A 27,943-nucleotide genomic window follows, 5' to 3' on the forward strand; every position below is an offset into this window, starting at 1 on the left:
CTCCTCTGCACTCAAATGGCATGTAGTACGTTGGGATATTTAATGGTGTGTGAGAGAGAACACAGCCTTCACCCACAAATCTGTCACTTTCGGATCATTTTTGAAAAGACATGCCGTTAACAACTTAAGCTGTGCGTGATGGTTAAGGTTTTTGAAAGGAGCTTCTCGGTTTTATTTGAATGTGCTCCCATTTTAGAACACTACCATCACTGTGGGAACCTGCACATTACGCGTACCCCCCCCTCCCCTCCCAATCACTTCATTTACCAAGAGCAGCGTCACAGATGAGACCTCCTCATTTCCAGTTATCGAAATCCCATTTCTATTCCATCTGCTAACTAGTCACCTGTGAAACTAGTTTTTAACCATGGTTTGAGAGTGCACCGACATCAGATGTCTACCCCCATCCCCTTTATTAGTGTTTATTCCCAACCATAAAAACCACTGGAGGGGCGCAGAGTGCCAGCGCAGGTCGTTACATTGTAAAACACCGTGGCAGGGTGGCACACCGCACTGTACATTTAGAAGCTAAGTGTGTCGGGGAGGAATTAAAGAATAAATTTCTTCTTCCAATTAAAAGACGTATTTGTGCAACGCGAGCGGAGGAAGGGAATGTTATCAATGAGGGAGAGAAAACACCCCGTTACAACTCAGGAGGCACAATTACTGGGGCTGGTGGTGGTATGCAATTAAATAGTGCCATTTAGACAGTACCTCTCTCTGCTAATAAACGCAGAACATATAGAGGAGACAAAACAGGCTATGCATGTACCTACATATCACAACAGCTGGCACGGCAGCGGACTGAAATGTAAACAACAACAAAAAGGCCTACATCAAAGGAGGATGAGGTGACAGCTATATGAGGCTATACATTTACTGTACATAAACAGCAATTCACCATCTTGTGACCCGGAGGACTCGTAATTAAAAGAGAAACACTCTTGGAAAAAGAACATCGCAGGTTTTATTGAGAAAGATGTAGTTTTCCTTGGGTACAATCCAAATTAGGTGCATGTAGAGCAAGCGCCACACTTCTCCCACACTGTATTGAAGCATGTTTAAGTCGTCTGCAGACACTCGAATCTTACTCTGCAGAGTCAGCGGGGATTACGCTAATGATTAAATGTACATTTTATAACTCGGAAGATAGCAACAAGTCAAAATGGTGAGCAGTAGATATTGAAATCAATCGACAGGATGAGTCCTTTGATAACGCTATTGACATTTCCGGACATCTTAAACATTGGATACGAGAATAAACTCCCAACACTCTTTTTCCTCACTAGGCCTGGTCTTTGTACTTGTGGTGCAGCATGAGCACATCCTCCTGCGAGACCCTGGTCCAACCCTCACTGTGGACATGGTACAGGTTGACCTGCCCTCCGCTGTAGGCGTCACGGTACGTGGCCTGGTAGATGGCGCGGCGACCTAGCTCGCAGGCCTCGTCCACCGTCAGGTCTTGTCGCAAGCCGCTGTCTATGACACCGTACGCGTACATGGAGCCAGAGCCCACAGCAAAGAGGTCGCCACACACCCGGTTGCCCTCCGAGTCAACGTAGTACAGCCCTATGGACAAAGGACACAAGGAAGTGTAAGAATGCGGAAGGGATAAGGGTAGGAAGAAAGAAAGAAAACATGTAAAGCGAGTCGTGTTCCCACAATAGCATTCTTCGATCTCCTAACTCCGGTGTTGAGCTTTGTCAGGTAAACTGAGATGAGATGGTGTATCTAACATCACCTCTTTCACACACAAATGTACACACGCACACACACACATCCTCAAGAGAGAATATGAACAGCTGCAAGCTCTCCAAGTGAAGTAAGGCTGGAAGATGGGAGCAGCTGCATCCTCTTCAAGTAAAACGAAGCCGACCACAGAACCTGCTGACGAGGTGCAGGCCACATCGGTGTCTGCCCAGGAGCCTTTCTCCAGGCCTTATTGATCCCTGCAAACACGCCAAAAATTAACTATCGATCTGCAACCAGAGCTGCACAGGTAACTGCACCTCGCAGTGGGAGAGCGGAACAAAAAAACAGTGGGTTTCACATCCTGTAAAAATCGGTGCTGCATTTTGATACCCTTCCACACACACAAATTCTATGCAGACTTTTCCTTCGCCATCACACATCTGAATGACACAAAAAAAGAAGGAGAGTAATGAGTTCTGCCTCCACCAAACTGACTAAACATGTAATCCCACGTGCCCTGTCGACCCACAGTCCTCTGATGGACCTGCGAGGCACAGTTTGCTCCACACCACACTTCTTGGACACATGGCAAGACATTTTGTTCCACGCCAATGACACACTTGCTCGGCCTGATCCCAGAGTGACGTTGAACGGGTGACGAGCACCAAACTGTGAGCTCGCCCACAGCACAGCCTGCAGATGGTAAAGAGACAGCCTGTGAAAAGGCATGTTTCTCATAGCGCCTCACAAAGCAAAACCTGTGAAAATGATGCTCAGACGGAGAAACACAGACACATGCGTATGAAAAGGCCTCACACTGACTGCCATTGCTCATCTGACACATTAGAAAAAACACTTCAAAATGCCTTCAGATTGCATGTCCTTGCATGCAGAGTTCCTCAGCTAAACTGGTGACGGTCTATTAGGGATAGAGAGCCACTTGTTTTTCTGTGGGAAAAAAAAAACTCCCCATCACTTTCAACTAGAAAATTGCAGCTTCCTGAGCTTGTCGTTAGTTTGCCACGATAATCATCCAGTGCCTGACGATGCACGGGGGTAATTTGCCATTCTGAGACCTGCCTGTTCCTCTTGAAAACTGTGAGGGACTTGTTAAAAAAAATAATGGGCGCAGAGAGAGAGGGGGTGAGTTGTGAATGCAGCCTCTTGTGTTGAGTAGCACAGTCGACGGAGGTGGATGAGGAGCTCTCTATGAGGTCCAAGTATAGAAGCGAAGCAGCATCACATTCCACATTCATTCCTTTTCACACACACACACCTGGAGTTTTTGTCAAGCCCAGCGCGTTATCACTTAACGGTCTCAGCGCCTCAGATACTGATGGAAAAACCCTGATATAGGCAGCAATGGGTGTTCAGAAAAGCGAAAGGCGGGGGTTGAACTTGAAATCCACAAGGCCCCCACTGAAGCATAAGGATGGACGCGTTGAATGAAGCCTTGCAACAGTGGCAGCCAAGACGCGCTCCTTCCACTCCATCAATCGTGTGACAGGTGCTTAAGGAGGATGTTTTAAACAGCAGCCAGTGCAGCTGGCAGGGATGACGGTTTTAAGGGCTAGTTGGGGATCACCGTGCAATGGATGTGTGGCTATCATGAAACGGGTCAGAGTCTGTACATCATTTGGTCCTTCGCAGCAGAAATCACCACTGGATCACGGGTGCTTAAAAGTAAAAACGGGAGGGTTCTTGCTGTAAAACCGACTGCCACATATTTTTCTCTGACAAGGACTGATATAAACTCATTTAAGGAGCAGCAGAGGGAGCCGCACAGCATATAGTTACAGTCGATCTAAAAGCAAACTCAAAACTATTTCGCATTACCTGTACCCTGATTACATGTGTCATAACATTTAATGTTATTACACATCTCGTCAACCTCCTCAAAATAGCTTTTATTCCATTTATTGTGCACGCAGCTTAAGAAACTCCATCAGGGGTATAAGTGCTCTTGACATGATTGTAGTCAGCTAATGAGCTTCCCACCTAATCACGATTGATTTAATTTACATGACATTTACCTCGCCATTCAATCACTGGCATTGTGGGGGCCATGGCTAAGCTCAAACACCTCTTATAAAAGGATCATTATTTCCCATAATTGATTTTCCGGGATTTAACACGTGTCATTTACACTTGTTGGCCGACCGGAGGGTCGTCATTGTTCACAAAGACCTCAATGCTTTGTAGACAAAGCAGGCATCGATCTTGGTAGATGTAAGGCATTATGCATGCGACCCAATTGTCCAGGGCTGAGACCCGACGTCCATCATCGCACTGCGCTCTCGCTGGCCTGCAGTACCAGCCTCATCGATTTCCCATTACTGTGTCACCGTGGCAGCCTCTTTAAACACACCTTCTGTGATGTACGGTCTCACATTGCATGGCATCCAAAAACCACAGTTAGTTCAAATAGGAGAGGAACCGAGCATAAGAGATGCTGCAGTACCATCTAGTGGGGATCTCTGGGAACTACGGATGAGTTTGAACTCAAAAACACTGCAACATGACCTTGAATAAGGATTTATGCTGAGCAGGTAATCACGCGTTCAAACACAGCAATGAATGAATGATACCAATAGGGACACACTGATGAGCAAAACTGACACGTGACCTGTTTATTTAAATGAGCGGAATGTTTCGCCCATCACTTGAGCTGTGACTCAGAATTAACATATTAAAAAAAATAAAAAAAATGATCTCTAGAGCAGGTGATTAAAGCATGAGATCAGAACTTCACTGGGTTTAAATGACATGTGTGTTGCTCTCAGTCCTGCTTGAATTTAAGCGAGTATCTGGTGGAAGGAACAAAACAGAGAAAATACTTCCCAATAAATCCCAAACAAATGTGAAAATATACATATAAGATTTTAAGATGCAAACCCTACCAAGTAAAGCAGGACACAAAGTGAAGAAATTATAATATGGGTGTTTGAAAATGTTCGAAAATATCAATAAAATGTTGTGATATTTCATGGCATTACACTGTATTGATTCTTTCAAGCGCTGTATCAATATGAAAATATTGTTGACAGTGGCTTTGTGATGAAAAACCTTCAACATCTTCTTGGTAGCAGGCTTTCAGCCACTGTACTCTGTCCCTCTCCTTCCATTCTCTCACTAGATAAAGTAAACTGTACCTTGTCGATGCAAATTATGTTGTTATTTTTACCATGAAAGGTTTTCTTCAATCCAACTAGAAAGCAGAAAATCATAGTATGTCTTTGAGTTGAAACTATGAGACGTTTGGCATTTGCACTTGAAAAACTTCTGACATGAAAAATCTATCATCAAACTTGTTCGACTCTTTTCTGTCTATAAAATGATTAGGGGAAACTGCAAAGGTAATATATTCTGTATTAGTGTTCACCTTGAGGTAGCTTCCTCCTTCAAGCTGGAAAAAAACATGAATATTTGACTACAAATAACTGTCAGACATAACCCAGTGACGAGCATTTTCACTTAAAAAGCCCATCCCTAGTATGTGCTACCAGGTGCATATCATATACAGTTGTTGCATCATTTACCTGGACCTCTCTTATCCCAGCCGCACACCATGGTTCCCATGCTGAGCCCCATGCCCTTGTACTGATACACCATGTTAGCAAGCAGTTTGGAGGCTGCTGCCACTGAGATGCGCTCCTTGTTGCGAAGCTCATAGATGCGGCACTGTCGGGCCAACAGACGTTCCCAGAAGCTGCAGTCTGCGGCTCCTCCAGCCATAGTGCCCAGCAGGTAGGGATTGATCTCAATCACCTTCTTCACAGTCTGCGATGCGATGTAAGAGCCCGCTGTGGCCCGAGAGTCCACGGCAACAATAACACCATGCTGGAACTGAGACAGGCAACAACGGGAGAGAATAATTAGTGAGGCTGATTGCAGCCGGAAGAGAACACAAAACAGAGCAATTCATACCTGGTCACGCTGTCCAAATTTGAAAGCACACTTTCTTGTGACACCCCGTTAGTTACTGACTAATATAATCGATGCCATTATGTGTCATCCGCTTCTCTTTTCAATCGCTGTTAGTGAAAGCAATATATAGTCAAGATCTGCCAGAGCGATGATGGCTAAAACGAAGTTATACTTCTATAAGTCCTTTCAAAATCCTTTATCAGTGCAGTTCCAGTGGAGTCACAGCAGCAGAAGATTTAGCCACTCTAAGGGAGATGTCTTCTGTGCAGATTTTCATTGAACCAGCTTGCAGCCCGTTCAGGGATTATGGGATATGGTTGGAGTTATTTATCTTTTCTTTTTATCAACAAATCCCCCAAAGAGACCACAGATAACTGCAGGAAGAGAGTTCTGAATTGATGCTGCTCTGCTGCGTCTCCGACAGTGACAATAGCAGTTTTCTTTGAAACAATGATAAATGCATCACCACTTTTACACATTTTAGGACAAGAGGGTCATATGAGCCAGGAGCAAGAGCTGTAATCAGCTGTAACTATTTGTGTAATTACTAATGCCTAGTTCAGAATTTTAATACAAAATGTAATAATTACAAAATAGAAGTTGCCACCTATATTAATCATGTCAGGGTGGGGTTAGGTCTGTGGCAGTCATCTCTTATGTCATTTGAACCACACTTTTAACTTATTTCTCACCCCACCCTTCCACCACTATGGTGGACTTCAGTTATCACAAATGTGCTCATTCTATACGAATATGAATACATGAATAACAACATACATACATCTAACAATCTGTTAAATTATTTCATATTCCAAATGGTAATAATTTCCTCTTAATATTACTAGGGGCTATTTATCGGTGACGAAATAAACCATCAATTATTTTGATAGTTCATTAATTGGTTTTAAGCTTTTCGGCTTCGTAAATTTGAATAGTTTCTGGTTTCTCTGCTCCACAAAACAAATAAATCATTAAAACGAGTCATTTAGTTTTGAGGGCAAAGCAAGACATTTGAGAATATCATAATTTCGAGGTTTGGGAAACGACGATCGACATTAAACGTTGAAGAAGAAAAAAAAATCAACATTTTCTGACAGTTTACGGAACAAACAATAGAAAATATGAAAAATAATCGGCTGTTTCAGCCCTAAATGTTACACACATCCTAGTTAGAATGCCATTAGTGGTGAATAACTGCGTATGTTCTTATATTTTATTTAAAAACACAGCTGGTTGTTATATTATTAATGTGTCATTCTACAACACAAACTCCACCTGCAATATTAGTTCACATGCTGAAAAATAGCAAAACAAAGACTTATGTCAAAAGCAGCCAGTGTTGACCTGACGAAACGTCAAACACAAACCAATCTGTATGAGTGACCACCTGCAATGAGAAAGCGCTTTGTAGCAACCCATGCTAGCATGCTAACACCGGAGACGAGTTCCCGAGTTTACTCGAAAGCGTTGCGTTTTAGTCGGAATGTTTACAAGCGTTAACATTTATTTGTTTTTACTCGCGTTTGGTTATTGTGTCCACATGCTACAATTAATAGGTCGTTAACTTACTTTAAATGCTAGGGTGGTTGTTCCATGGAGAAACTCGATTTTCCTCTCGACGCCGTCATCGTCCCTGGCACACAGCGGGTTCCTGACGGTAAAACTGAGTTCGTCACCTGGTGTAGACTCCAACCCCAGGCCGCTTTGTCCGGAGCCACAACCAGACGCAAACGTCTGATGTTTGTCAAAGGAAAAATCCGCACAATCACTATTCAACACACTAGCAAGAGCCATCTTTGAAACTGTAGTGATGGTGAGCGAGCAGCTTCCGGTGTGAATGGCAGGAACATTTATCGAATCTTGGAAAAGCACACAGCGCCCTCTGTTGGTATGGGGGACTGCAGTACAGCACAGTGCAGTGATGATTATCTGTAAATTTGATGTCTTGGCAACAGAGTATGACATATTATTATTATAATAATAACAACAATAATAATAATAATAATAATAATAATAACAGTTCCGTTGACAGGCTTCCTGAATGGGTTGCTGAAACTGTTCTTCGTTGGAAGGGTGCAATTCAGAAAATGTGTTCATTATTTCACCTATCATTTTACCCCATAAGACGAAATATTTAAATCATGAGGCCACCGTTTCAAAATCAAACACATTTATTTTTAGCCACAGCAAAACCTAGAGCAACAAACAGACTGCTGAATATTATTTTAATTTTTGAATGAGTCAAATCAACAGTGACAGGCACATGGTGGAGCTTCCACTGTTTTATAGAATTTTTCAATCTATCGTTTTCAATTGAAGCCAAAAACATCTCTGTTTGTATGTATAATAATAATAATAATAATTTGCATGTATAATAAAATGTTTCATGTAGGAACGTTCAGTTGTGTCTCTCTTCCACTGCCTTTGCTTTTCTCTCCATATCTCTATAATATTCATCTCTCAAGTCCTCCCTGGCTCTTTGCTTCCATCCCTGGGCTGTGATGTGGAAGAGGTCCACATTGTTCCCAGAGTATGCGTCCCTGTGAGTGGCTCTGAACACTGCTTCTCTTGCCAGGGAGATGGCCTTTTCTCTGCTCAGGTTCCAGCTCAGTCCTCCATCCAGGATCCCATATGCGTAAGGAGAACCTGAACCCACAGAAATGACATCCCCCTGCAGTCGCGCTCCGTCACTGCACACATATATTAGATGAGGGCCAGTGTTAGGAGATGCGGAACATCCTGTTGCAGTATCATGTTGGCTACAAACAGCTGCTGAAGAGCTCTGATCAGCCAGAATGGAGGACTCTTGTGGCGTCGTTGCACAGTCAGGGTTACTCGCTTCTTTGTCCCAGCCACAGAGTGTGAGAGCCACACACACATCAGTCCCTTTAAAAGGGTGCAGCATAAATGACAAGAGTTTAGCAGTGCCACGGATTGACAGGCGCCTTTTGTTCCGCAGTTGGTACAGTCTGACCTCTCTGGTCAAAATCCGCTCCCACAGCATGCAGTCTGCACCACTGCCCGAGGAGGTGACCACCAAGTGGGAGTGAATGGGGGTAATCTTATGGACCTGCGGGCATGCAACAAGCCCCCCGGCACTGGCACGCGTGTCCGCAGCAGCAATGACCCCACCCTGGAAAATAAAACCAAGGGTCGTTGTTCCGTGAGACAGACGGAAAGGCCTGCAGATTGTCATTGAATGGGTGGTTTGGAAAACAGAGGCAGGGTTTGGGATGAAAAAGTGGAGTGGGCCCCCACCAGTCAACCCACGTTTTCTGTAGTCAGTCATGTGCAAAGGTGAGACTGTATCCTCCCAAGAAAAGCGCTTGTGATGCACAGAACTGTCCTTGACACGGCAAATATCTTCTAAAGCCATAATAATGGCATCAGAGAATCAAAAATGGAAGAGTGGAGTGGTTGGTGCAGAAAAAGCACTCCTCTGGCACACACTAAACTGAATTCCAGCAGGGAGATGGAGATGGCCTCTCACTCTCCCACTTACTGTCCTCTCTAAAAAAAGACAATGTCTCGACCCTTTTATAACATCCTAAATATGACACCTTGCATAAACAGACACATCGGCCCGTGTCCAAACGTCCTCTGAGTGATATTTAATGCTTGACTTGCTGTAAAATGATGATATCCAGAGAAGCCACATTATGCAAACGTCAGATGTTTTTGCTTCGTGCCCAAATCATTTGTGAGGAAGTCCTTACACACATTTTGACAACGTTTTTGTTTGGTCTTGATATTTTGTGACAGTGTGTGTGTATTCATCATGTTCCATCAGTGCATTATTCTTTTTTTATTCGCTTTCCTTGTTGTTTATTTGTTCTTTGTGTTCTGCATCTGTAATTTATAGGGGTGGGGGAAACAATCGATTTACATAGGAATTGCGGACTTATACAAACTGTATTGTTTTGATGCCATAATTAGCCTTAACACACTATGCATTGTATCAATTTTTTAATCGAAAATCGATTCTGAATCGAATCGAATCGTGAGCCACCCAAAGATTCAAGATTCAAGATTCAAAGTGTTTATTGTCATATGTACAGTAAAGAAACACGTTTCCCTGTACAATGAAATTCTTACTTTGCTGTCCACTCAAAAATACCAGCATAAAGTAGAAAGAAATGTTTTAAAAAGCATAATATACATAAGAAAAAATAGTAAATAAATATTACCAAAAAACTAAAATAATATATAATAATGGGAGAGATTCACATCCCAAGTAATTTATGTTCTTAAACAAAGGTTAAACACATTTAGGTGAGAAGACAGAAATAATAATTTATCTGCAGGAACAGCAACATCTTAATAACTTAACTTTTATGATAACGTTATGATACATTCTTTTCGCTATAGATTCCAACATTAATATAAATATAAATGTACTTTTCGTGGAAAATATTTCAAAACAAAGACAAAAATATCCACTCTTGAGTCCAACTGCCTGTAAGTTTGTACATTAAAAGCGTGAGGGCGCAGTTATCGCGATAATTTAAGAGTCGCGTAACTGACTGTACTGCAAAGCCATTTTGGCTCCGAGTCATTCCGCTGCCCAATGAGCATGTCCGCCCTTTCGGATCCAAGATGGCTTCCGTTTCCTCTGAACCCATTTGAACAGCATTTGTCACCGACTCAGTCATTCAGTCGGCAAAAATCATGGCGTCTGCCAGCACGAGGAGCAGGTTGTCCTGCGGGAGAGATTTGAACTGTGTGCCGGAGGTGGCCGACACTTTAGCCGTGGTCGCTAAACTTGGGTAAGGAGCGTGTTGTTATTTTTTGTAGAAGTGAGTTTGCGGCAGGGAGCCGCCGCTGCTTTGCTAGCTTAGTGTTCGTGTATGATGCTTGCTCGCTAAGCTAGCCGGTGAATTGCCAGCACGTGCCCAATCACAACGATGCTTGACCCTGGTGTGCAGCATCTGCACAGATGCGTCTGCTGCTGAAGTCTACGAGCGAGCTTCATCCATCCATTAACTATCGCATTATTAGTGGTACAGAAGTGTTAGCCTTTCACAATTGACGGAGATTACAAATCACCCCACTGAAAACACGGCTTTGTTCCTTTCTTGTTTAGGTTCGACTTCCTGTGCATGCCTCTGTTCCACCCAAGATTCAAGAGAGAATTTGAGTCAGAACCTGCAAAAACTCGATCTGGTGCCCACACCCGGTCCGATCTGCTGCTGTGTGGAAGAGGTAAGTCCTGCCACTCTATGTAATTAACTTCTTCTTCTAATTCTTACACACCACTTCATGCATAGGACCATTGCAACACATAGATAGATGACTTATAATGCAACAATACGTGCAGGGTTGCCAGGTCTGCATGACGAATCCATTCCAGCTGCAACAAAGTCAGCCCATTAAAGAAATAGCCCATTACCAGAACTTACAATATACTGTGGGTGCACAGCTTTGCAAGTCTAACAGTATTATGGTCACAGATAAAAGTGTTTTAACATCAGCCAAGTCAGCACAGAAAGTGTAAATATTTAATGCACTGGCATTTAAAGCACTTTACCCTATTGTTATTTATCAGAGGTCCTAAAATGGCCTAGGGTAATTAGACGCACTGTATCATCATAAATGAAAGTTGTATGAACCTGGTGATCAATTTAGTGATGCTCTGTTTTGTGCTTTCTCATTTCTCTACTCCATTCTACTTGGATGAACCACACTACTGCTGTAGCACTGGTATTTTAAATTAAGATTGATAAAAGACTGTTGCAAGTAAAAGAGAATCCCTTATCAAAATCAGATTACATGTAGAATGCCCTTTTTCCCACTTGACTTCCATGACACCAGGGATGATGTGCCTGTTTCGGAGAGCTTAGATGACGAGAGGGGTGAACAATGTATGGTCATATGATGATTACTGGTAATATGCTTTTTAAAATGCCTTTTCCCCCCTCGTTTTAGATTGGAATACTCTTATTGTTGGGAAGCTATCTCCATGGATCGAAGCAGATTCGGAAATAGCAACGGAACGCAGAAATGCAGAGGCGGTAAGTCCCTCACTTTAGAGCATGTGTCCCGCAGTCTAGAAATTTGATCAAGGTCTGCCACTCATGCCACCCCTGCCAAATCTCAACAGGAATATGCCATCTTCCCCTTAAGCCCTCAATATTCCTGTAAAATTTGCCTGTAATGCTGAAGAATAAAAAGACCTGCATCGTAAAAGTAAAAAAAAATGATGCGTATCAAACTGAGCTTTTGCAACATAGTAGTGTTGCATCCTGAGTGTGATTTCCCCACATCAGCATTGTGAACGTGTCTTCACTGTGACCAGTCTCTTGTCTTTCCTATCACCCTCTCATGACCATTGTTTTTCCTCTCCAGGCTCTGGCACAGGAGCTGAACTTCTCAGCCTACCTGGGTCTGCCTGTTTTAATGATCCCTATTCGGGGCCCTAATAATGCCAATCTGGCTCGCCTGCTGCTGAACCACATCCAAACAGGACACCACTCCTCAAATGTAAGACACACAACCCTTACGAAACTCAACTGTCAGGAAGTTGAAGTGATTGGTTAACTGCTGTTGTCCTGTGTCTGAACAGTTTTGGATACACGTCCCACTAATGGCATCAGAGGATGTGAGGGAAGATCTGATTGAGAATGAACCGACCACATGCGCCGACGACTCTAGTGTTGACGAGAAGACGTGGAGCTGGTGAGTTTCAAGAAAATCAATTCCACTGTCGGTCTGAATGTCTGCATGCTAAAATGGCAGCCATTGATTTGCTTTCCTAAAATCGTGACACATTTCTGTTTACTCACCTCTGTTCCTTGGCTCCTTTAGGTGGCACTCGTTAAGAACCCTTTGCGATTACAACAAGAGGATCTGTCTGGGTAAGCGGTCATAGCCGTCTAAGACAAAGTCTCTTCATTAAGAAAAACAGTGTGGTCATGTCTGTGATTATTTGACATTTTACTGTTTTACTCTTGAAGCTATCGAAATTGGAGCAGACATGCCGTCGGATGCTGTAATCGATAAGTGGCTCGGGGAACCGATCAAAGCAGCCATACTTCCCACAAGCATCTTCCTGACTAACAAGAAGGGCTTCCCTGTTCTTTCAAAAGCCCACCAGCGAATCATCTTCCGTCTTTTCAAGGTAAAGAACAATGATCACAAGTTGTTTTTATTAAAAAAAGAAAGTGATCAACAACTAAATATGGCACGTTTCTGAATGATATTGATGTCTTTGCGTAGTTGGAGGCTCAGTTCATCTTTACGGGCAACAGTCGTCACTCTGACAAGGACTTCAGATCCTACTTGCAGTATCTGGAATACCTCAATCAGAACCGGCCCTCGCCCAATTCGTATGAGCTCTTCGCCAAGGGCTATGAAGACTACCTGCAGTCTCCCCTCCAGGTCAGGAACTGCTCTTCTCTGTTTATTTTAGTTTATTGACCTCCACCAAGGAGCTATATGTTTTCGCCAGAGCTTGTTTGTTTGTCTCTGTTGGCAACATAACTTGAAAAGTCACAGATGGATTTGGATGAAATGGAGAAAGAGTGCATTTTGTTGGCACTGAGCTGCCTTGGTGGAGGTCTGCGTTCTCCGAGTGCTTTTCTAGTTTTTTACTTTAACATGATGGGGATTATTGAAGGTTTTGTCTCCTCTCATCTCTCCAGCCTCTCATGGACAACCTGGAGTCACAGACGTATGAAGTGTTTGAGAAGGACCCTATCAAATATTCACAGTACCAACAAGTAAGACCACCAGACCACAATGATTTACAGGGTTTTCAGTGTAGTACTGACTGACTTTAAACTATTAAAGCATCAACCTACTGCTCCATATGATAAATTGAACTGCATATAAAGGATCATTTAGGATCCCTACTTGCATGTGAGGATGGTGTTTCGCCTGCTGAACATGTTTTTACTTTTTGTGCAAAACTAGCCTAAAGACTTTGGTGTAGTACTATATCTTCACTATCCTCTTTCTTTGTCACTGTCATCACGTTGATGCCTTTACTTTGTCTGTTTTTGCAGGCTGTCTATAAATGTCTACTTGACAGAGTTCCAGAGGAGCAGAAAGACACAAATGTCCAGTGAGTTACGGGGACAAAACCCTACAAGATGAATAGTGACAAAACATATTTGCTACACCTTAAACCCTTTTGTGTTTTTTCAAAATTCTTCTTCCCCCCCCCCCCCTCACAGGGTGCTGATGGTGTTAGGAGCAGGTCGAGGTCCTCTGGTCAATGCGTCACTGCGTGCTGCTGGACAGGCCGGCAGGAAGCTGAGGATATACGCTGTGGAGAAAAATCCTAATGCTGTGATCACGTGAGTAGAATCCCACTGCTCCTTATTTCAGTATCTTACACACCGGAACACCACTGGACATGGTAAGATGAGTGTCAGTGGACCTGTTTAAAATGAATTGTACATCATGCAATTGTGTGTTAAATTAATTTTTACTTGTTCAGGCTGGAGAATTGGCGTTTTGAGGAGTGGGGAGAACAGGTGACCGTGGTGTCGTGTGACATGCGCGAGTGGGTGGCACCGGAGAAAGCTGACATCATTGTCAGCGAGTTGCTGGGATCGTTCGGCGACAATGAACTGTCCCCCGAGTGCTTAGATGGAGCTCAGCACTTTCTCAAAGGTAATTGACTTGGTGTGTGTTTTAAGATGACTCTAGAGGCGTTCACAAACCACTCACTTCCTGAGCTTTCATTTGGATGGAGGTGGATTTTATTTTTCAGAGATTCTCCTCAGACGGGTATTTAATATCACCAATCAAAATGCAAGTGGCCGTATGGCCTCTCTTCTTCATCGTTAGCTGTAGCTTTATCTTTCTTTTTTCACATCCAGTTGATGTGAATTGTCCAATTAATTATCAAAAATAGCTGGTGATCAGTTGAGAAGTTGATTATTAATGGACTATTTGTTGTAGCCCTAGTGCTAACTGCTAATACCCATGAACAGGTAGAATTTGATGCAAAGCCACGTCATGATGATTAACGATGAGTTTTGTTGCTGGCAAAGAAAACTGAAGTTGAGGGTCATTGAAGCATTTGTTCCCCTCCATTACCTTTCATGCATCTCGAATCACTTTCTCTTTCCCCTCGTCCTCATCTCATCATGTCACCCTCAGATGACGGAGTCAGCATCCCCAGTTCCTACACGTCCTTCCTGGCTCCCCTGTCCTCGTCCAAGCTTTACAACGAGGTCCGCAGCTGTCGGGAGCGCGACAAGGACCCGGAGTGTCACTTTGAGACGCCCTACGTCGTCCGTCTCCACAACTTCCACCAGTTGGCTGAACCCAAAGCGTGCTTCACATTCACACACCCCACAAATGGTAGATGGGAGACGATAAAACAAGACACAACGTGCATATTATTATGATGCAATTACAAATCTGTTGACCGACCATTATGTTTTTCTTTCAGATATGAACAATAATCGCTATCAGTGCCTCCGATTCTCAGTAGGGTGTAACTCAGTACTCCATGGCTTTGCCGGCTACTTTGAGACAACTCTGTACAAAGACGTAACACTCAGTGAGTCGACTTAAAAGAGAAAGTGGTTATGTCCTGAGTATTGAGCAAAGTGTTAATGATTATATTGTGTGTGTGTGTGTGTGGCAGGTATAAAACCAGAGACACATTCGCCCGGAATGTTCTCCTGGTTCCCCATCCTCTTCCCCCTCAAAGTAAGATTACAGCTGCCTTTTTAAATGCATTTCCTTTTAATATAAAATGTGTTAAACCTCACATTGTCTTCTCTGTCCCGTCAAATAGCAACCAATCTCTGTATCCCGGGACGACGACATCACGGTGAGGTTCTGGCGCTGCAACAATGGGAAGAAGGTTTGGTATGAATGGGCTGTGACGGAGCCGTCCTGTTCTGCCATCCATAACCCAGCAGGACGCTCCTACACGATCGGCCTGTGAAGACGACGCATCGACAGGCGCACGCTCACACACGCTTCGATTAGTTGGCAGTTCAATGGGGCGAACTGGTTCTCGATATATATAACGCCTTGAGAACCCGTCATCAGTTCAGTCTGGTTTGACATGACCAGTAGTAGCACTTTTATACCAGCTAAGAGAATTGAGCCAGATTTTTCAGCTTGTTCTAGAACTGTATCTCCATACCTTTTTTGTTATTTTGTTGTTTCACATGTTTCAACCATTGTCAAAGGCGACACCGTAAAGTTCTCCATATGTTTTTGCAACTTCTTGGGATCAGAATGGAAATAATAGGAATGTGCACATTTTACATTGACAGCACTGTAGGTTGGTTGTTCGTGGTAGTGTATGTAGATGGTGACAACCCAAGCTGTGTGGGATGTGATAAAATAAGCGTCTCGATACATTGTAGTACTAATTTTGAACCTGTCACTGTGTTTACGTCCCGCGTGGAGACCGGAAACATGCTCTGCCTGAGTTTACACCAAGCATGATAAGAGCGGGGCATCATGCTCGCCGTGATAAGACCAGTCTGCACGTCACACAAAATGCAGCTGCTGAAGAAAAGTTAACTTGGGGCCAAGAGGATGGAATATAAGGAAAAAAAACATGTACAAATGAAATTTTGGATTTAAGTATGAAAATGTTTGTTTTTCTTATCTAAGTGATTCCAAACATGTTAATTGGAAAAAAAAATCAGCTCTTGCAGTAGTTTGTACACTTAAAGCGTTTGGTTTTTTTTCTCCCCTATTTTGCAACTGAGGACTATAATTAAGCAGTGACAGACTTCACACTGCCATTATCAGTAAAATCTCTTAATTAAACATCAAAAATGTCAATGCATTGTCTTGTTTGTTTTGAATAAAGCAATTTTGAGAGTGACAATCTTATATAAAATATGCAGAAATGCTGTCATGCCCACACTAAGTCAAGACCATGTTTAACGTTATTGGTACAGCTTTATTTACAGATGAACGGTAAACTTTTATTTACTGTAGGATAGCAGTGAACTGAAATTGCGTCAGCCTAATTTAATTTTCTTAAACAACTGATTATTAGTTATATTTTATAACACTAAAGACATTACCATACCACTGAAGTCGGTGACAAATGATTTTCAATGGTAACAGCTGAGCACTGAGTAACTTCCTGTGTGGGGGGCGTGGCCTACGACGTGTTGACAGTTTGGCCGTCGCTGATTGGTTGGAAGATAACCAGCGTTTTTCTATTAATCGAGGCTGTGAACCGGCTCGCTTTTTTTTTTTCGGATAAAGTTTCTCACCGTTTGCTCTCGACACAGGGATGATATCCAACATGAATCCTGTCACAAAACACGGAGCTTTTTACCGCAGCTGCTGAAGAGACGCTGGGTAATAATATGACTTTATTTGTTCAGTGTAACAAAGTGAAATAAAGAGCACATGTTTCCGGTTGATGGCTTAATTGCAAATTCCAACAGTCCTGTCGGTAATTACAGAAAAAAGTCGCTTTATTCCTTGTTTCAAACTCTCTCAACATGGATTTTTGTTTGTTAAAACGCAAACACACGTGCTTTTGTGGTCAATGTTGTGTAATTGCGTCAATTTTATTGCAGTGTGTAATTTTAGCACCTTAATTGCACGAAATAATTGAGGGGAAGGAAAATACACTGACAATTTTCATCGATTAATGCTCCTGTAGGCCTAATAGGAAGACATTGCTCCTCCGTCGCTTGAAGAACTTCAACCGGGGACAGAATGAGCGAGGGTCCGAAGAAGCGGAGCAGCAGCAGCGGGGGGAAGAGTCTCTCTGAACCCGCTGAGTCTGCGTCTGTTACGGGAAAGGATGAAGGAGAAAGCTCCGGGGTGGGTCTGAAAAAACAAATCGGTCTCGCCAGCGCCTGTGCCATTATCATAGGTAAGTACATCAGAGTCCACCGACAGGAGCTCAACCTGCAAGTGGCACATTTTTAGAAGGCGCGTTCCAACACACTTTGGGGACCAAGGGCAACAGGAACCCCGGGGGGGGGGGGGTCGATCTCAATTTACTAAATTTACTAAATTTACTAAATTTACCTGGATAAAAAAAAAGAAAGAAATGCTTCCTGTAACACAACCACTGCCAACTCCTCAGTAAAGAGAGTAGCTATTGGCTCTCCTTGAAGTCACTAAATGTTGTCATTGCCTAATTTGCATAATTTACCATGTATATGTAATTGTAATGGATGTTGTGGGAGAGACAAAGTGGATAGCAACCCTAATGTGGAGGATAACGTGGTAGTAAATGAGTACAGTTTTCCATAATATGGATTACTCAGTGGCAGATTTGCACAATTCATGGACGTGGAGGAGCGGATTGAACCACCTGTGATACTTTTGGTAAAATTATACGTGCTGTGACATCAGAGACTCAATTAACGGCAGTCGTTAGATTTGCGTCCTCATTGCTGCCCAAAGCGAGCCAGTGTTGCGAAACCTTTGGATTTTTAGACTATGTATAATGTATTTCACAAATTTGAATGTCTTTTAAAGGGGACATATTGTGCAAAATCAACTTTGTAATGATTCAAATCCTTATATGTGGGACTCATAATCAGCTGGCAAAGTGTGAAAAAAGATGACTCACTCATGTTTTTGTGGTCCTCCTCAGTCTAAGTACAGGAGATGAAACACACAATGTTGACTTTCGCATTCATTGGGACGTCACAATGCGCAAAATTCCTGGAATGGGCAACAGTACCCGAAAGTCCGCGAGAAGTTCTATTCTTGGCTCCACAGTGCAGCACAGAGTTCTACACAAACTTCCAGCCTCCGAGGATTTATCTGTGCAGTGGATACATGTTATATATGACAACAATATGCCTGCTAGAGCCGGCTGCAAATGATCACTTTTCCAAATGCTAACTGCTGTTAGCTCCCAGTAGCCTCTGTGGCTGATGTCATTTCCTGTGCCTTAAGTTTCATTTTACTTTTTTTTAAGGTGGACTTAAAGAGATTCCACTAAACAGAGCGTTCTGAACAGGGCTGTTTTGGCAGGGTCATTGAACTGCTGTGGTGCTTCATCCTTAAGGTATTTTGACCAAAGCATGTCACAAACATGTTCATTACGACACCAGGGAACTAGGTTAACTTAGGGTTATAATATGACCTTTAAATGCACGTTAACATGAAGTGAGTTCTTGTAAGAGGTGGCAAAGCAGGTTGCTTTAAAAGTTGTGCCTAATCACCCTTGATGAGCAGAGTAGCAGTCTCTGTATTCCATCATCATTTATCTTGCTCTTTCTTTCCTAGTCCCTCTCATGATGCCATCGAAGTGTTGGCAGTCATGGAACCGCCTCGGTACCTACCCACCTCCTACACAAGTCAATAAAAAGCAATCCCAGTAATGGGTGCACTGTCCACTAATGTTGATGCTGCAATTTCCATCACGTTAAAAAACAATGTTTCTGAAGAAGTGGTTCTGCTCGTCTGTTGAAAGAAAACAGAAAAGAAACCTCATCATTTGTGCTTTTTTTAAATATTTTTTTTATTTTAAAAGCCCAAATTCCAGCTTCATCATAGCTGGACAACATGCAGCCAAAGCAGAAAGAGTTGCGAGGAGCGTATGTGAAGGAAATGCCTTATTACTGCCGAAGAGCTGCTTTCAAAGTTCTATTCATTATTTTTTTTAAAAACGCCAAAAACCTACTGCTGTGAGCCCTTGTATTCAAAACAGACTGCAAAGACTCAAGACTGACGAACCCAACCCTCAGAAACCAGCTGAGGGAAGAGGTTCACAGATGACATTAATGTATTATGGAGAACGTATCTATCGGAATATTTAACTCCATAATGTTGGTATCATTGACCCCAAAAATCCTGCTTCAGTCTAATTAACTGCCAACACGGTGGAAATCTACTGAGATTAAACACCGATGACCATCTCAAGATTATTGATGACATTTCTATTCATTAAAAAAGTAACTTATTGAATGAATAGTTAGGAATTTATCTTAGTAGTTTAGTATTCATCTACTATATCTGTATCATTGAAATGTTTCCCACATTTTAAAATGCTAACTCTGTCTGTTTCTCTCACTAAGGGAATATCATCGGATCGGGGATTTTTGTGAGTCCTAAAGGCGTCCTGGAGAACGCCAGCTCAGTGGGCGTGTCCCTGATCGTGTGGGCCACGACGGGGCTCATTACGGCCGTGGGCGCTCTCTGCTACGCAGAGTTAGGCGTGACCATACCCAAGTCTGGAGGAGATTACTCCTATGTCAAAGACATCTTTGGAGGACTGGCTGGGTGAGCTGAAATGTTGTTTTTTTATTATTATTATTTATAATGATGATTTCATGTTCCTACCCTCACCTATGGTCATGAACTTTGGGTTATGACCGAAAGAACAAGATCCCGGATACAAGCGGCTGAAATTAGTTTTCTCCGCAGGGTGGTAGAGCAATCCCTTAGAGCAAGGGTTCTCAAAGTTTTGATACCTGAGGGCCAATTTAGGAACCCAACGTTGGACTGAGGGCCGCCAAAGGAAAGAAATCCTATTTATAATAATTTTAATGACCAGATTGCAGTTCTACAGTTTACACTTATTGGTCTGTATCCAGTAATGTCCAACAAACATTTAACATGCTTAGTACCTCCTGGATTAAAACTATCAACTGTAATTCATTGCGGGCCGCCACAAATGTTTCTGCGGGCCGCCATTGGCCCCCGGGCCGTACTTTGAGAACCAATGCCTTAGAGCAAGGGTGAGGAGCTCTGTCACCCAGTAGGAGCTCGGAGTAGAGCCCCTGCTCCTCCACATCGAAAGGAGCCAGCTGAGGTGGCTCGGGCGTCTGTATCGGATGCCCCCTGGACGCCTCCCTCAGGAGGTGTTCCAGGCATGTCCCACCGGGAGGAGACCCAGAGGAAGACCCAGGACACGTTGGAGTGACTACGTCGCTCGGCTGGCCTGGGAACGCCTTGGGGTCCCCCCGGAAGAGCAGGAGGAAGTGTCCTGCGAGAGGGAGGTCTGGGCATCCCTTCTCAGACTGCTGCCCCCGCGACCCGGCCCCGGATAAGCGGTAGAAGATGGATGGATGGATGGATGATTTCAAGGCTTTTTGGTGTGGAATTGATGTCAAGGACCACCCTCCCCTGCTGTCTCCACCCATGCTTCTCACAATCCTAGTTGCCATATTATTGTATGTCCTCATTTCTTACTCCTGTACGTTGTTAATCTGCTTCATTTCTTTAAATTTCTGTTGATTAAAATAAAAAGTGCTGGGATTCTCACATGCAGAGTTGTGCTTCTGCTGTGACGGACACGTCTCGCTAACCTCCGCTGTGTTTTCCTCTCAGGTTTCTGCGTCTGTGGATCGCTGTGTTGGTCATTTACCCCAGTAACCAGGCCGTGATTGCCCTCACCTTCTCCAACTACATCCTGCAGCCCCTCTTCCCCTCCTGCCTTCCCCCAGACACCAGCCTCCGCCTGCTGGCTGCCGTCTGCCTCTGTGAGTGATGTGAGGATAAAAAAACGGAAGCTTGAAAAAAAATGCGATCAGTTAACGTCAGAAACGCAGCGCAGTCCTCTTTGAAGGATAATATCAGACATAATATCTAAGGCTCGTTTCTTACTTTTTTTGGTACTTACTCTTTACTCACTTTGTCAATGAAAAATAGCTTTATTTTCTAACACCGTTAGTGGGGAAAAAAAAGACCCTTCACAGGTGGCAGATTTAATTGATGGTGAGGATGTGCTGGAGGCAGTGATTAAAGTTGTGTAACAACTACTTGACTTGGCGCTGAATGCTCCATTCTTGTAAGCACTTCACAGCCAAGCTGTTTCTCTAATGTTTTCTGTGTTTGTGGATGAGTAGAGGCTCAAAATTAACTCTGAGATAATTTGGCTGCGGCTTGATGATAAATTTGCTACATTAAAAAAAAAAACCCTGGAGGTATGAAGATTAAAATGAATGTAAAGCAGTGAAGGTCAAACACCTTTGTGAATTACTGCAAGAGCTCTTTCTTACCTGAATCTATAAAGCAGAGCATTGGATTTACATTTGTGCAATGCATAATCTGGACATTGATTATGGCCTGTGCAGTAATGTGCTTCTTTTTTCTTCCCCCTGTTGTCTAATGTTGGAGTGATTTAAGTTGTGACATACACTACTGTTCAAACGTTTGGGGTCACCTTTACTATTTTTTGTGTGTTTTCCATTAAAAGAACACTGGAAATGGGCCTCTATACACCTATGTACATATTCCATTAAAAACCGGGCGTTTGCAGCTAGAATAGCGGTTTACCACATTAACAATGTATAGAGTGTATTTCTGATTCATTTAATGTTATATTAATTGAAAAGAAAAAGTGATTTTCCTTTAAAAAATAAGGACATTTCTAAGTGACCCCAAACTTTTGAACGGCCATGTATATTGAATATTAACTAACCTGTTGTGTGTCAGTGTTGCTGACGTGGGTGAACTGCCACAGTGTGCGATGGGCCACATTGGTCCAAGATGTCTTCACCACTGGCAAACTGTTGGCCCTGGCCCTCATCATCATCATGGGTATCGTCCAGATTTGCAAAGGTAAGTATATCTAGAGACGTTATCCAGCATTTCATATTAAAAATGTAGTGTTGTGTTTTTTTACATATCTTCCTGGATCGAGACAAAAAAGCAGGGTGGGGGGGGGGCGGCATACAGATACAACCACTGTACAGGCCTCTGGTGCCCTTCACAGGATTTGTGATCCCAACATTAAACAGATTAAAGTCCTTCATAATTCTTCAATCCACTCATAATTTCTCCCCACACACGCGCACAGTGACAAGGCCTCAATCCCACTTTATTCTGATAGAAGCTCAATCTGCGTTAATGTTTGTTTGGAATCTATGGGACAAGAGAATATTGAGCCTGATAACCTGTTCACACATGAGATATATGGTTAAATATGTTTAGATACATTTATCAATTAGATGTCTGCAAATAAAAATGCACCGTAATAAAACATCAAACAACCTCTGTATGTTTTTAATAATCAGAAAGTGCTTTAGGGAAATGATTTGCATCACAGTCATGGAAGGTGAATAGTGCCCTCTACTGTTTGTGGTAGTGTACTGCAGTTTCGAGGGTTTATTTCACTGAATCTGAAATCTTTTTTTTTTTTTAATTTTCAGGTCACTATCACTGGTTGGAGCCAGTCCATGCCTTCGAGACTTTCCGTGACTATGACGTCGGTCTGATAGCTCTGTCCTTCCTACAAGGCTCTTTTGCGTACGGAGGCTGGAACTTCCTGAATTATGTCACAGAGGAGCTGGTCGACCCGTACAGGTAACACAAACGTGACAGGTTTTTTTTGTAAATTATCGGAAAATTCAACTTAGTCTTATGAAATCATCTTATTACATAAAAACGAAGGAAATAAACGTCACATATAAGGCTTTGAGTTGCTTAAGAAGCATGGGGAGATTTTAAGAGTTGATTATACCTGTCGATTATTCAATAGTTATTTTTTCCGTCCATAAAATGTCAGATGTTGAAATAACGATGTACTGAAAATGTCCACAAACCAAAGTAATTTTTCATAAAGGGAGCAAAAAAAAAGACAGAAAATCTCTTGTTGAAAACTTGTTGTATGATTAATTGCTTATTAATATTGTTGAGGATTTAGTTCAGTTTGTTGGAGACTTATTAAATTATTAAACTTTTTTGAAGATTCTGAATATTGCAATATCACACCATTATTGTGTTTTGGCCCATGATAATGTAATGTTATGTAAAATAAGGGTACGGACTGCAAATGTGATCTCCTTTTTTTAATGGAAAATATTTTGACATTAGATTAATTTCATTTAAAGGTGCATTATGTAATAAATCTAAAGCAACTGACCATATAATCCTCCTAATATGTCACAGAGACTCAGGAATAATGTTCATATAACAAACTGAACTCATCAACAACAACAGTACAGACAAAATATTTGCATTAAAAAAATATCTTGCATACTGCAAATTGTGTTTATGTTTTGGCATGTGGCGCCACCTACCGCCGTCTACCAATCATTGCAGTCAGCAGAGTCTCGGCAACCACGGGTTGCCAGTTACGTCAAAAAAACAAAACCTAAAAGACCTCGGTATTTTGAATTTGAATGTAGTAACCGTTTTTGGCCACATTCTTACATATGGCACCTTTAAATGTTTTGAAACCATGCACACGATAATATTGTTTTCGTTTGAATCCCACTTTAAAACAATGTCATTTACAAACTGTAAAGGCTGTCATTTAACAGTTGTGTTTTTGATTGTTTTGTGCCATTAAAAATGTAATAAAAATCACAACTAGATATTTTCGACCCTGCACCGTGTCAAAAGTCCATCCATCCAATTTTTACAAATCATTTCCTGTTATTTGTAATGTGTCGGGTTGACAAAATGTTGAACCTGCCCTTTCTTCTTCTTCAGGAATCTACCACGTGCGATCTTCATCTCCATCCCTGTCGTCACCTTTGTTTACGTCTTTGCCAACGTTGCTTACGTCACAGCTCTGAGTCCCCAGGAGCTGCTCGCCTCAAACGCTGTAGCGGTGGTGAGTTAGCGACTCTGCAGTCACTCATAACTGAAGAAATCATGTGGATTTGAAATGTTATTGTGTGAAATTGAGTAGTTGCACTTATGGATTTTAGATGAATCACAGTGCCCGTGAGCCTTAATGCATCATGGTTTTGCAGTTAATCTTGGATGTTCTGGATAATTCAGTAAATGAGAGTGTGTTACATTCGTCATCTACATGTTTTATCCTCCTCTTCTCCTCTCTCTCTACTCCTACTAATATTTCTACCAGACATTTGGAGAGAAATTGCTCGGGGTTATGTCATGGATCATGCCCATCTCCGTGGCACTCTCCACCTTTGGAGGAGTCAACGGCTCGCTCTTCACGTCGTCTCGGTCAGTTTATCCTGCCCCTGTTTGACCCATGTCTGTCCTGACTGACTTCTCTTTCCAGCCTCTGACTGCTGTGTTGTTTTTTTTCCTCTCAGTGCTATATAATATATAATAATATAATATTGTTTGGCTAAACAGGAATACAAGCTGAATACTTCAGCAGTGTAGATTTGTCTCTTTGGGCCAAAGATGGATTTCAGATTTGTAAAGAAACGAGCCAGATTAGGAAAGTGTTTTCAGGATTTGACTCTTGCCAAAGTGGCACTGCTAGAGAACAGCATTCACACAAACACTGTGTATTAGAAATGGAATTAACCATCCTGGCAAGGAAGTAGGACAAAAGAAGCAGTTAGCCAGTCGATGGGGGAAATTAGCTTCTCCTTCTCACTTGATTTATAACGTTTTCCTGAGGAGTTAATCGTCTCAATCACTGTCATTTCTGTTCTTCTTCAATAGAACATGGTGTCAATTTAGTAAATGACTATTTCGAGGAAAATTGAGGGATAAAGTGTGACACTCTTGAATGGACAGCAGAGTGTTTGGCAGATGCCTGGATGAAGGGCGACATCTGTGAATTTCCGGTTTGAAAAGCCGACATGCAGATGTTCAAATTGTGAGGCTTTGATTTGTAGCTGGACGACTGCGTCTACATTTGTGTACATAGTCTATACTTAAAGCTCAGTTTCCCCACAGTATTCATACGCTGTCCTATTTCGCGAGGTTAACAATAGTCTAAAACATGATTACCATAACCTTCATCCCCAGAAAATGTCATCTAAATCAGTCTATTTTAAGTTATGCTGCTCACAAACAGACAGCCAAACAAGACCAAAAATATAGCCTCATCTGTAACGAGTGTTCTGGCTCCACTTAGGTGATGTTGTATCTTATAGCACTGAGCCTGTTTTAGTCCTGACTTGGCCCATTTTCCCCTGCACTGGTGTTTCTGTAATCACCTGAACTATGTTTCCCGAGCTCTTATCAGATGGCGAGTGCACATGGCTCCTAAGCACCATCTGGCTCTGCTCTCAGGATTTAGTCGTCTTTGGGTTTTTTTTACTTTTCCCCCTCCCTCTGTGTCCCAGATTGTTTTTTGTCGGAGCGAGGGAAGGCCATCTCCCACGCGTGCTTGCCATGATTCATGTCACACGCTGCACTCCTATTCCAGCACTACTGTTCACTGTGAGTGTGGTTTTCACTCGACACACAACAGAACATTTATAGTTTTTGTCCTCAGGTCTGCCCCCCCCCCTGTAAAAGAACTAACATGCGCCTCCTTTTCAGTTGATCACATCTCTGCTGATGTTGTGCACCAGTGACATTTACACCCTTATAAACTACGTGGGATTCATCAACTACCTCTTCTACGGCGTCACCGTCGCCGGGCAGATTGTGCTGCGTTACAAACAGCCCGACCTGTATCGACCCATCAAGGTGAGAGCGCCAACCACTTTGTTAGGAACATCTGTGCGCGTGCTTATTTACGCGAGCATCCAATCAGACGATGACGTGACAGCAGCTTCTGTTAATGTTCCCGTCTTTTGCACGGACAAATACATTTACAGTGTGTGCACAAACGAGCGTGAGTCGATAGTGTTGCACATATGGGCAACATAAGGCCCCAAAGCCGGATCCGGTCCGCAGACTAGTTTTATCTGGCCCGTGGCTTCCTCACAGGTTAGCTTGAGTTACGTACAGACCAAACATTTCCGTTTTGCACCTTCATGTTAATAGAAAATAAATAAACATTTAAGTGGTAAAACACAGCCACAGACAGCATTTTACAGCGTTTTTATTTTTAAAATTTAAGTGCTTTGCACGTAGCATATATTGTTTTTATGATCATAATTTCTTTGACACCTTATTAGTGGCCCCCCTTTGCTTCATTTATGTCAGTGTAGGCGGTAGAGTCCATTTTTTTCATGCTACAGCAGTGCGAGTAGTGCTTTGAGTCTGCACCACCTGACTATAATACCTCCGCCAAGGATGTTGTGTTTTTGCCTGAGTTTGTCAGTCTGTTGGCTACATGACTCGAAAAGTCATGGACGGATTTGGATGAAATTTGCAGGAAATGTATGCAATGGGACCAGGAACAAGTGATTACATTTTGGGCGTGATCCGTAGACGCTATCACTGGTTACAACGCTCAGTGTCTGACCCAGGCCCGCCAGCAGGGTGTATTTTGTAGGCACTGAGCTGTCTTGGCCGAGGTCTGTGCTCTCCGAGTGCTTTTCTAGTTTGTATTGTTTTCTCCCCTCCGTCTCTCTACCGGTCATCTATACACACAAAAACATCCATGTGTATTAGCATACAGCTGTCGATTGTGTGAGAGCCGATCACATGTGGTCACAGACGACGCATCCCATGATACACGTCCCGCTTATCGCTCTCCACTTGTGATGGTGTATATATATCAGGGAGAGTGTTGTTAATACCAGGACAGAATTCAAAGCCAAACTCGCTAACACCCACTAGAAGGATGATGACGTCGCCTGGTGTGCCTGCTGAGCTGCAGGTGGCAGCGTTGCAATTGATCTTCATGAATCCAACATGGCTTGTATAAAGAGTCAGTCCAGGCAGGAAGTGAAGGTTTAATGGTGAATAATCCACTGTAACATGAATCGGTCCAGTTTAAGACGACTCTTCCCTCCTCCTCCAGGTGAGCCTTGTATGGCCCGTGATCTACCTCCTGTTCTGGGCCTTTCTGCTGGTGTTTTCCCTCTACTCTGAGCCTGTCGTCTGTGGTGTTGGGCTTGCCATCATGATGACCGGTATCCCTGTGTATTACTTGGGAGTGCACTGGGAAAACAAGCCACAGTGTTTTAATATTACTATTGGTAAGTCCACTTCATCAAATAAAATAGCTTTATTGTCCCCTCGGGGTAATGTTTCTTGGCCATAAGTGCGGCAACAGCTGCAGAACGATGCACAAATTCACAGAATATTAATAATGGACTAAAATGATGAATATTGCTTCTGCCCTAAAAACATTAAAATGTCTCCATGGTACTCTATGGGTGTTTTATATGCAAAGTATATCTTGTTAAATTTATATACATGTTCTGTACAAGCAGCTGTACTGAATTCTGATAAATTAATAAAAAGAAAACGCTGCATAATGTAACGCTACATAGACTTTCAGTGTGCATTTCACTTGCCAATTTTAAATACTTGGTCACACTTCATACATTCTCTGTGTAACTGCACCACAAGCAGGTAAAATGTGTTTAATTAAATTCTAATCCAGAACTAACATGAAAAAAGCTTTTCTGATCCCTTTCTTTTTCAACTGTATCCAGGGAAAATGACTCATCTGTGTCAAAAGCTGTGTTCAGTGGTCTACCCAGAAATGGGGGGGGGCCTGGAGCCCCACGGTCCACCAAAGGAAGATGGAGTCGGGGAGATGGATGCTGCCTCACAGGACTAATTGGACATGTGCACAGACAAGTCCCAGAAAGAAAAGCATAGTCTTTATTCAACGAATGAACATTTTGAC

General features: G+C 42.7%; 4 protein-coding genes across 4 annotated transcripts; 2 read left to right on the plus strand and 2 right to left on the minus strand.

The window, feature by feature from the left end:
- Positions 1–955: 955 nt before the first annotated feature.
- On the minus strand, positions 956–7,426 carry psmb5 (proteasome 20S subunit beta 5). The gene is made up of 3 exons (XM_083889463.1): positions 7,189–7,426; positions 5,232–5,538; positions 956–1,569 (listed from the first exon to the last, which is right to left on the minus strand). The coding sequence occupies exons 1-3, from the start codon at positions 7,411–7,413 to the stop codon at positions 1,286–1,288; spliced, it is 816 nt and encodes a 271-aa protein (XP_083745589.1). The 5' UTR covers positions 7,414–7,426; the 3' UTR covers positions 956–1,285.
- Positions 7,427–8,017: 591 nt separating this feature from the next.
- On the minus strand, positions 8,018–8,815 carry psmb11a (proteasome 20S subunit beta 11a; the record flags this gene model as incomplete). Its single annotated transcript, XM_083888940.1, has 1 exon — positions 8,018–8,815. One exon carries the CDS (start codon positions 8,813–8,815, stop codon positions 8,018–8,020), a length of 798 nt encoding a protein of 265 aa, XP_083745066.1.
- Positions 8,816–10,285: 1,470 nt separating this feature from the next.
- prmt5 (protein arginine methyltransferase 5) lies at positions 10,286–16,200 on the plus strand. The gene is made up of 16 exons (XM_083890491.1): positions 10,286–10,385; positions 10,703–10,821; positions 11,545–11,630; positions 11,965–12,099; positions 12,182–12,294; positions 12,424–12,473; positions 12,573–12,736; positions 12,835–12,996; positions 13,260–13,337; positions 13,623–13,681; positions 13,794–13,916; positions 14,060–14,235; positions 14,728–14,931; positions 15,023–15,133; positions 15,221–15,285; positions 15,374–16,200. The coding sequence occupies exons 1-16, from the start codon at positions 10,288–10,290 to the stop codon at positions 15,524–15,526; spliced, it is 1,896 nt and encodes a 631-aa protein (XP_083746617.1). The 5' UTR covers positions 10,286–10,287; the 3' UTR covers positions 15,527–16,200.
- Positions 16,201–17,280: 1,080 nt separating this feature from the next.
- slc7a8b (solute carrier family 7 member 8b) lies at positions 17,281–27,874 on the plus strand (the record flags this gene model as incomplete). The annotated part of the gene is made up of 11 exons (XM_083888942.1): positions 17,281–17,440; positions 19,605–19,809; positions 20,860–21,011; positions 21,967–22,092; positions 22,683–22,836; positions 23,968–24,091; positions 24,347–24,450; positions 25,533–25,629; positions 25,732–25,881; positions 27,107–27,284; positions 27,747–27,874. The coding sequence occupies 11 exons, from the start codon at positions 17,281–17,283 to the stop codon at positions 27,872–27,874; spliced, it is 1,578 nt and encodes a 525-aa protein (XP_083745068.1).
- Positions 27,875–27,943: the final 69 nt, after the last annotated feature.

Source organism: Microchirus variegatus (genome assembly GCF_963457635.1).
Source record: "Microchirus variegatus genome assembly, chromosome: 5".
NCBI lineage: Eukaryota > Metazoa > Chordata > Actinopteri > Pleuronectiformes > Soleidae > Microchirus > Microchirus variegatus.